General features: G+C 36.7%; 2 protein-coding genes across 3 annotated transcripts; one reads left to right on the top strand and one right to left on the bottom strand.

Moving 5' to 3' along the window:
* Positions 1-440: 440 nt before the first annotated feature.
* Positions 441-2,185, top strand: LOC132186485 (elicitor-responsive protein 3-like). The gene is made up of 5 exons (XM_059600464.2): positions 441-507; positions 760-825; positions 1,070-1,196; positions 1,505-1,619; positions 2,114-2,185. Exons 1-5 carry the CDS (start codon positions 441-443, stop codon positions 2,183-2,185), a joined length of 447 nt encoding a protein of 148 aa, XP_059456447.2.
* A 1,424-nt stretch (positions 2,186-3,609) lies between these two features.
* On the bottom strand, positions 3,610-9,839 carry DGD2 (digalactosyl diacylglycerol deficient 2). 2 transcript variants are annotated; one of them, XM_059602652.2, is made up of 5 exons: positions 9,388-9,839; positions 8,116-8,519; positions 7,369-7,635; positions 5,626-5,975; positions 3,610-4,599 (listed from the first exon to the last, which is right to left on the bottom strand). In XM_059602652.2, exons 2-5 carry the CDS (start codon positions 8,395-8,397, stop codon positions 4,089-4,091), a joined length of 1,410 nt encoding a protein of 469 aa, XP_059458635.2. In that variant the 5' UTR covers positions 8,398-8,519; positions 9,388-9,839; the 3' UTR covers positions 3,610-4,088. The 2 variants fall into 2 exon arrangements, with proteins under 2 accessions (XP_059458635.2, XP_059458636.2); XM_059602653.2 differs by having other exon boundaries at positions 8,116-8,465.
* Positions 9,840-10,055: the final 216 nt, after the last annotated feature.

Genomic DNA, 10,055 nt, shown 5'->3' with positions numbered 1-10,055 from the left:
AATTTTACATGCACGCCATAAACACAAGAAGAATGGATCTGAAAAAAGAAAAAAAGAAAGTATAATATACAAATTTATATAAATATTATTTAATTAATATTTAAATATAAGAAAATGTATGTATTCCTTAAAAGTATGGCCTTAATTAAGCCTCAAAATTGATTAAAACGGTCCTAAATAAGTGCTAATTTAACACTAAGTAATAACCAGGAAAACAGAAAAACCAGCAAATTAACTTGCATGGGTTGGCAATGAAGCAAAGCACGTGAGTTGTGAGTTGTTTGGATTCCACGGATGGTCGCGTGAAGGTGGAAGACAAATTCAGAAACACATGCAGACAAGTTAATTAACGCAGTAATATATTCCTCGGATCGATCGAGTTTTGGATCTGTTCAGTTTATAATTATAGCTAGCTTCTCAATTCCCAAGTTCCTCCAAAGATGCCACAAGGAACGCTTGAAGTTCTTCTCGTTAGTGCCAAAGGCCTCCAGAACACTGAATTTCTCTGTACGTATGATATATATATATCATTCTCTCTTTTTATTTTTTCAGTGTGCTTGGATTTATGATACAGAAAATCTGATTTTCTCTGCAGCTTGTGAGAAGATGAAACCTTTTTTTTTTTTTTTTTTGCCCTTGCTCCTTATATTTCACAAATTCTTCTATAAGGAAATAAATGACTCATTTGTAACTCCTTATTTTGATACATAATCACCTTTCTCCTATATATTGCCTGATGGATTAAGTGTTCATGAGCAGCTAAGATGGATCCCTACGTCATTCTCACTTGCCGCTCCCAGGAACAAAGAAGCAGCGTAGCATCAGGTTCATTTTCAGCTATTGTTTATTTTGTTATTTCACCCTCTTTATATATATATATATATATATATATATATATATATATATATATATATTTTCCGACATAAATGTAAAAGTAGTTTTGAGTGCTTTGTATTTTGAATTACTTGTTATTGTTATTATTGTTATTATTATTATTATTATTTGGCTAAAATAGCGAGAAAAAAAAAAAAGGAATTTAATTTCTGCAACTAAAAAATGTTTCATGCAGGTCAAGGATTAGAACCAAAATGGAATGAGAACTTTGTTTTCACAATCAACGCTGGTGCGTCAGAACTCAATCTGAAGATAATGGATAAAGATACTTTCACCAAGGATGATTTTGTTGGAGAAGCGACGTGAGTTATCATAATTTCATGTATACTCATTTATCAAACACATTTAAGCACATTGGTTTATGTGGTGTTGAAAAGAACGGAAAACCTCTGGTTTATCAAATTTCCTCATAAATCACTCTACTCTTCAAATGGTCTATTTGGGTTTGCGATTTTAAAAATTACGATTTGAAAATATATTTCTCAATCATCAACAGTTTGAACCAATAATCTTGTAGTCGGCCACTGATCTGCAGTTTAAGTAGAAGTTAGATGTCATATATGTAGATGTAGTTGATCATATTAATATGTAAATATACTTGACCCTGCAGCATTCCTTTAGAGCCACTGTTCGTCCAAGGAAGCCTCCCATCAACTGCATACAGTGTTGTCAAGGATCAGGAATATTGTGGAGAAATTAAAGTTGGCCTAACTTTCACTATCGAGGTATCTCTTATTCTATGTTTACAACTTTACTATCAGTCATTTGTTTAAATCCAGATCTTTGGTAAAAAATTTGATACCCTTAACATTTTTTTTGTTGGTTTACCCAAATGGGGATAAGTATTCTGGGATAAGAATCTCCTGATATTAAGATGTCAGAATAATATAGAAATTCGAACAACTAAGAAAAGAAATTGTGAGGCCCACCTGCTCCAAGCAGCCTAGAATGCATGGACAGGTGGGTCCTGCAACCCTCACTTTTAAGTTGTCTGAATTTTTGTGTTATTCGGGCAGCCTATAATATAATAACAAGGGCTTTCAATCTAGATATATATAGAGTTGCATTAGATCACGAAAAAGTGAAATGAGAGAGTATGAACATTATTTAAGCTTAATGTATGAAGAACAAGTCAATTTTTACTCATTCTTGCTGCTTTGCAATTATGTCATGCTTGCTTTTTTAGCGCCCAACACTTGTACTCCTTCACTTGTTGCAGGGAGGCAGCAGTTGGGAGTGCTGCACAGAGGAAGCTGTGAAGTATGGTGGTTGGAAAGAATCATCTTACTAGGATCGATCTTGCCCTTTGCTGATCCACATTTACATTCTGTTTTACAGTGTGAAAGTTCATCATTTACCTAATGTCGTGGTGCCATAATCTGCCCGAAAACCAAATTTTAGAGCTTTGATTTCTTTAATTGGCAACCTGAGTAGATCGAACCTACGTTCTTTGGGTGTTTCGACACTAACCTTATGGTCTTCTTCCTTTTTTTATTTTTTTCGGATCCTCAATAATTTGTTACCTAGATTGCTAGCAACCCACATAACAAATGTAAGAGAGCTTTTATGGAACCCATCATTTTCCTAACAAGTTGGCGGGTTGCTCAAGACTTATTCAGGCAAATACGGAAATGAATCCTATGGAGATAAGCCATTTAGGCAAAATAGTATAAAATTTAGGACAATATCATCATATTTTTAAAATTTAAGACATCTTTATCCCACCATTTTGCCTAAATGGCTCCACTGCATTTCAAATGAAATTGAGGAGATTTATTTCCGGAAGATAAGTCCCATAAGAATTCTCTCACATTTATTGTTCGAATTGCTAGTAGATACTAGATATAACAGAACACGACACGTAGTCTTCGACTACCTTTTCTTTTTATTTTTTTTTCTTCTTTCTCTTTTGAACCAAATTTATTTGTTTATTTTTTTAAGTAATAGGAATTTGAGAATGACAAAGTTTTTAAATAGTGTAAGCTTAATTACATGTTCAAGTTTGGCATTTTTTTTTTTTAAAAAAAAAAAGAAATTGCATTCAAAGACGGATTTAGGGGAGATCAGCAGTGGCCCTGGTCCACCCCCCCCCCCCCCCCCCCCCCCCAAATTACAAGAAGAAAAAAAAATTTAAGGTATTTTTTGCCAATTGGTCCCTCCCCAAATTCAAAGCTGACTCCGTCCCTGATTGCATTCAAACTAATTCACAGCTTGATGCAACCTGCTAATTAGTAGATTATTCTATCATCCAAGAATATATATATATATATATATATGATTGATGAATATTAGTGATCATCACACATTTTAATAACTAGATTAATAATTTATTTATAGCTCATTCAATTGTTCTATTTTAGCACATTTCTTCTAAGATTGCAATTCATTCATCTAATGCACAAAATTCTAACGCTGAAAAGCCCATCAGAGAGATTCATCAAGTACTTGAGCTTGAAAACCAGAGTTAAAGTTCAATTCATAAACGAACTTGAATTAAATTCTTAATGATTAAATGACTTTGGAAGCAATTACTTAGAGTACTACATTTTTTATTACAATCTCCATAGAAACTCACCTAACAAGTCACGCAAATATCACATGGCATAATATTAGTGAAAAAAAATTAAGCAACCCAATTTGATTAGCAAATTAAATGGTTTATGGCTGACGCGACCACTCACATGAGTACCATGAAAAACTAATATGACACATTCATCAGTCTAAGGAGCCATGAAAAGCCCTTCTCAATTATGAATTACGTTTCAGTTTGCATGTACTTTCTACATAACCTCAACTTTATGCCGATCAAATGATGGGTTAGTCCTCAATCTAACATTAATTAATATGAAAATATCGCGGGAAACCATCAAATGCTCCAACTGATTAGATCTAGTGGACCATATTGACCATCATAACCACACACTCCTTTCAGAAAATGTAGAAACGTTTTCTTCAATGCTCAATCAAGATCCAAGTGCTAAAATTCTTCTATCATGGAAAGAGGTTCTTATAATATGTTGACATGGTTGGGCTATAATCAATTACTTGACTACACATGAAAAAGGTAAGAGTTCAAACTCGTCGATAGGTGATGGCGGCTTCTCAGAACATACCAGTACTAGGTTCTTCACTTCTTGTATGACTGAAAATGATGATAGAGAATCCCCAGACATTTTCATAGAAGCATAAACCTATCATTTTCTCCAGCCTCGCTTTGCTTCAGGAAGGGTCAACCCTAGCTCTTTGCGTTGTTCTTCATCTGGCTGCAAGCTCCCTGGGATTGCACCAAAGATTTTTCGTGATGTTTCAAACCCAGCAGCCATAAAATGCATATATGCTGATGCATCCTCCATTCTCCCCCCCAAATTCAAAGAAGTGGACATAAAGTTCTTTGGAGGAATTTTTGACAGTTTCTTTGCAGATGCCTGGTCCAGCTCAGTAGCCTTCAGAAACCGTTCTGTGGCTGCCTCCCATGATAACTCATGCCTCTGTTCATTGGTCAGCTGGGAAGGTTCTTCAGCTAATGCCCTGCGTGTGGCTTCCACAAACCCATTGCTGTCCTCATAAGTCAAGCAATTTGGGAACTGCTTGAAGAATTCGTTTGAGGGATGATTGGCACATACAACAATTTTGCCCATTGCCAGTGCTTCAGCTGTGGTGGTACAAACCACATCTGTGGTGCTTGGATTCAGAAACACTTTATAACTGAAAGAGAAACAAAAAATAAAGAGAAAAAAATACAATTAGTATGGAGCAACAACAACCGTGTTGACAGACTCTAAGGAAGAAATCTCATCCAGGATTGCTGTTGCAGACCATATCAGTGGTGTTGGACTTAGAAATACTTACATTACTGAAAAAAGAAACAAGAAAAATAGAATTTGATCCAATCATGTTAACAATCTCTAAGTAAGAAATCCTTTAGACTCGGGGTCTATTTAGAATGTTTCCATGCAACTAGAGTTCCACATGTTATTAGCTTAAAACCACAATACCAGTCTCATGCACAATTTAACAAGCAACCACATTGAAACCTCAAGAATACAGGTACCAACTGCGCAGCAGCAGATAAAGAAATACATTGAAGTCTGTGAAATTCCTATAACTTAAATAGCTAAGCAATCTACATATTTAAGTCCCCTCCAAAAGTGAGGATCAGAATCTACTAGGGAAGAGAGATGAATAGCTCAATTTTGACATAAGAAAAACCTTATCAAGATATGGTTATAGAAAAACAAAACAGAGTGCCGCTAGAAGAAATATGACCAAGTCGATCATCACAAATCAGTCAAGTGATTGGACAGGATTCATTCTTCCGTCATTGCAAGCAACAGAACAAAATTCATGCAATTATTAGCCGAAGAATTCAAGATATTTTGTTCTTTGTCAAAGAACAAAATTCTTTGACACAAGTCTTGCTTCTCAGGTCCAATTAGGTTGAATCATTGGCATGCTGGAACACATTGCAGGCATGCCAGAAAAGCAATAGTCTAGATAGACCACAAGAAGCAGATACTCTACCTTTCAGCTTCATTCTTTGTTTCGTTAACGGTGAAAGTGAAAAAATAAATAAATAAAGTGCATGATAAGGCCACCGGAAACCTCCAAACTATGTGGTGCAGGGCATTATTGATTGATCAAACCTCACATTTTCCCCTTTTTCATTAGGGATAAAAACTAGCAACAAATTTCGCATCATAAAAGGGTTGGACATATATGGAAAAGGCTTACTCATGGAACAGAGGATCAGCATGATCACGCCCAGGGTGAACTCTAACAGCTAGTTCCAACTTTTTAGCAGCTTCCTGAACTTGATCAGAGTCCTCACCATTTCCATATAAATCAACCTCGAGCCCAGCTAGTTCCTTTTGGTGATCATGAAGAAGTCCTAATAGCTCCTTGTAGCCTTTGCTCCATACCATTTTCCCAATGTAGTAGGCACCTTTCGTGAAGGCTTGCTTCCCATTTTGTTGTTGCTCTATCTTTTTCTTTCCTATCTCAAGGAACTTGGGATTGACTCCATGAACGTTGCAGATGATTGACTTGGGATAATCCTGTGTGGCAGCAGATAATCTGATAACCTGCAATCCACCACAATTACGATCTGATGAGCAAGCAATTCTTCCAAGACAATAATGACATATTTTGAGAATAGGCAAATTCAACTTTCCTCAAAATAGTCCACTTTCCAAACCTTTTTAGCATGTAGAAAACAGCAAAGAAATTAATAATCGTAAAGGTTTATTCTCCATATTACCATTACTATGTATAAATCTTGGATTAGTTGCAGCCACACACTCACAGTACACCTAGATTTATTCCACAGACAAATAATCCTAAATGCCTCATAATCCCCAAAAAAACATGCACTCAAAACTTTAACATCAAGAAAGCAACTACATTCAACTCCCAATATATAGAATTCATGGCCTTCAAGTCTATACTAAAGACAGATTTTAAAGGCCTAATCGCCCCCATAACATTCTAGCACAACAGAAAATGATGCCCTACATATTGTCTCTCGAGTGGTGCATCAGCATATCAATACCCTGAAAATTAGATTACCCTAACTTGTTTTGCAAGGCATCACGGTTCTGATGCCAAGGAATGATTAAATAGGTAATTAACCCCACCTGACTCATGAGGGTGGTTTGGATATTTGTGATCAAGTTGGGTCAGGGATTTCAAACCTGCATTTGGGGTAATGAATATTTGCTTTCACTAATAACTATCTGTATGCAAACTTCTTTCAAACTAATAAGTATATATTTGAATATCCATCCGACATTATCACCTACGAATTTGATATGTACTGATGCCACTATAAAACAACCATCTTGACTTCCATATTTTATAGAAATATCACTGCATGTTAAGATAGGGAAATTTTTTTTTTTTTTATGTCGGGGAACCTCTCAAAGGCAGGGTCCTTCGGATCCACCTCTGCAGAGTAAACCCCGGTCCCGTGCACCGCACCCTCAAAAGTTTTCCTACACGAAACTGGTTAAATCGCTGGCTTTTCACTGGGAGGGTGGCCCCAAGAGATTGTTTGCACCCATAAAGTGTTGAACCTTGGACCTTGAAGGGAGCAAACCTTAAGATCAAGGCCTCCACCACTTAGGCCAACCCCTTGGGGTTAGATAGGGAAATTTTTTTTTTTTTTTTTGGATGTCGGGGAACCTCTCCAAGGCAGGGCTCTTCGGACTCACCCTTGCGGAGTAAACCCTGGTCCCGTACACCGCACTCTCGGAAGGTTAGATAGGGAAAAATAAACATTGGAATAACCAAATGTTGAATATTGGTAGTCCACATGAAATGAAAAATGCCAGACACAAAAACAAATCATTGAGCTATTTCGCCTAATACAATACAAAGTCAAAATCCCAAATAACAATAAACAAAGAAAATTGAAAAATATTTAAACATCCAAAAATAGAAATTTATTTCATGAAAACTCAGTCACAAGAACCATACCTTGTGGCAGTAAATACCAACAACCCAGCTGTTTCCGTATTTAAGAAGAAATGCTTTCATTCGTCCATTCTTCTCTCTCTTCACATATTCCAAATAATTGGTGTGAATAATTCCTACAACCAGGCGGAATTTAACCTTCCATCTCTTCCCATGATGATACCATGTAAGATGCTCAGGCTCCTCAAGAACAGCAATATCTGCCTCTTCATCCGGGATGATTTCAGAAATATCTCCAACGGGAAGAATGCTCCTTTTGTCTCTTGAAAACTGCACCAAAAGTGATGTCATGGATTAGAATTGTTCTCTACAACTGAAAATAAGAATGGAAACAGCAAGAAGACCCTGTTCTTTATATTGTGCCCAATCTTGGTTCTAATACAAGAACAGAGAAGTCGGCACAGAGCCAAGGTAAATGGTTTAACCTCAATGGCCATTTGGGTTAACTTAATCCTAATAAATTGGAATTAAGGGTTAGTTATATTTGGGTTAAGCAGTACGCTAGAATTAGACAAGTGGGTCAAGGGGAATAAGATGGCATAAGCACTTCATCATTCATGAAGTCGCAAAGGGATGAGAAAAAACTTTTGCTTGCTAGCCTACACATAAAGGACAAAAGCATCCCTACTTCGGGCAAATAACTAGATATTCAACTCTCCTTTTGGTACATGTTCAACCCACTTCCAAGAGAGATTAATTTGGGTGCATGAGTGTGCATTGAGGATAGTATAAAATTACAGAAATTATTACCCTCCCAGGATAAAAACGTATACTGAAGCAAGATCTGAATCCAGCCCTCTCCTCAAGCCACTGATGGACATATTTCTCCTGCTCAGATGGTGAGCTGAACGTGATGTTGTTGGGATGTACTAGTTCTTGATCTTTCAAAGATAACCACGGAATCACCAAAGTGACTTTTCTCTCCCCGTCTTTCGAAAGAAAGGCTGCACGAAACAGAGGGTTGACAGCAGTTCCAGTCATCCATGGAAGGCTCGCGGTTGTAAAAATCGCAATATGCTGCTTTTTATCCATTCAGTAATCAGGTTCAACTTCAAAATATAACCATCTCCATAGGCTCTCTCACAACTTGAGTCATACTACTTAGAAAAGTTAAGGAAGCAAACGTTTCAAGGACCACAAATTATTGTCCTCAACTGCATAATGGATAAAAGTAAACTATCACGCAAAATATCTAATTGTCATACAAATTCACAACAAAACTATGAACAAAGCAGACCGATAAGGAATCAGACATAACGTGCGCTAACTACAGAGAGAGAAACAGTCACATAGATTAAACCGCATTCTCATATTCCTCAAATGTCTGGTGATGTTCATTAAGCTGTATAGGGACTAATTCAATTATCTCAGAAAACTTATACTTTTACAAAAAGGGTTTCTTCCGGAGGGAAAATTCCAAGTGCGCTTCGCATTTTCTCCAGCAAAGACTTAAAATAAATTCTTCTAACAGTGTATTTTCTTCTTTCTTATATTAAAATCAACACCCCTGACGAGTGTTCTATATTACATCGCAACAAATTGCACTCTAAGAGTAAACAATTTAGCTTAACTTTTCTGTAGTCTCCAATAAATCGACCGTATAATCTCTATCGAAATAACATTAAAACTTCGAACTTGCACATAGAAAATTTCCCAAATTTAGTCAATCACATCAAATTTACGAAAAATTTCACTCAAAAATCCATCCTAACTAAAACTCAAGAACCCAAAATTCACCAAATATTCAAAAACTACAAATTAAATTGTGTAACTGAACCGGCCAAGTGACCCAAATAAACCAAGAACTTATTAAAACGAAAAGGAAGACAAGATTCTTCTCAATAACTTATGGTTACAGAAATCACAAAAAAAAAAAAAAACCCATAATTTCAGAGCTCCAATATCGCACGCCGTACAAGAACGATAACGTTAAGCAATTTAAGATCAGATACAATTGTAAATAGAGCAATCCAAACAGCAAAGTAAAATTGAAATAAAAAAGAAAGAACCAAAATTTTGTACCTTGAATTATGTAGGGAAAACAGAGGCGATAGAAATTTGGTGCAAAAACAAGGCGGGCAGAGAGAGGTAATAGAGAAAATGAAGGAGTGTTGGAAACGTGAGAGAAATGAGAGAATATGACTTTTTTCACACGTTGCTGCGCCGTCGAAGGCAAAAAATTCAGGTAACGAATGAGACGGCGTCGTCTAACGTGTATTGGTTATGGTGATTGGTGTCTTCCCCGGCTATACGGTCCACCGATTGGACGAAACAGCTGGATGTGGGCCGTGATATGATTGGTTAGGGGTGTTTACATCAAAGAAAGAAAATGTTTTTTATTTATCTTTGACCGTAGCACCAGCTATGCAGCAACATAGGTGCACCATAAAGTTGGTTGTTAGAATCCAACCGAACTACAGTCGGGGACGTTGCGGAGGACTTGGTAGACTTTGTCGGGAGCTTAGCCACCATCGAGACTTCATTGGGACATGCTAGAGCCTCAATCATGAGACTTCGCTTGGACCCTTAAGTAGAGTAAGTGTCAAGACTTCGCTTTGACTTAGTTGGGACTCCAAACTCGTTGGGACCTGATCGAAACTCGTTGGGACCAGGTTGAGACTCTGCTTAGACTCGATGAGGACATTATCATAATTTTAAGTTTAATATGATTGAATGAAAATATATTCATA

The sequence above is a fragment of the Corylus avellana genome, chromosome 6, assembly GCF_965113065.1.
Source record: "Corylus avellana chromosome 6, dhCorAvel1.hap1.2, whole genome shotgun sequence".
Lineage (NCBI taxonomy): Eukaryota > Viridiplantae > Streptophyta > Magnoliopsida > Fagales > Betulaceae > Corylus > Corylus avellana.
This window is presented reverse-complemented; position numbering and strand designations above follow the sequence as displayed.

What these genes read in the sequence shown, in the direction of transcription:
- LOC132186485 (XM_059600464.2), top strand. Translation starts at nt 441, where the DNA reads ATGCCACAAGGAACGCTTGAAGTTCTTCTCGTTAGTGCCAAAGGCCTC. An exon ending in AAGAAGCAGCGTAGCATCAG is followed by an intron (nt 826 to 1,069) that starts GTTCATTTTCAG and finishes TGTTTCATGCAG; the next exon opens with GTCAAGGATTAGAACCAAAA. An exon ending in GCCTAACTTTCACTATCGAG is followed by an intron (nt 1,620 to 2,113) that starts GTATCTCTTATT and finishes CACTTGTTGCAG; the next exon opens with GGAGGCAGCAGTTGGGAGTG.
- DGD2 (XM_059602652.2), bottom strand. Translation starts at nt 8,397, where the DNA reads ATGGATAAAAAGCAGCATATTGCGATTTTTACAACCGCGAGCCTTCCA. An exon ending in TTGGTATTTACTGCCACAAG is followed by an intron (nt 5,976 to 7,368) that starts GTATGGTTCTTG and finishes GGTGGATTGCAG; the next exon opens with GTTATCAGATTATCTGCTGC. An exon ending in GCTGATCCTCTGTTCCATGA is followed by an intron (nt 4,600 to 5,625) that starts GTAAGCCTTTTC and finishes TTTCTCTTTCAG; the next exon opens with TTATAAAGTGTTTCTGAATC.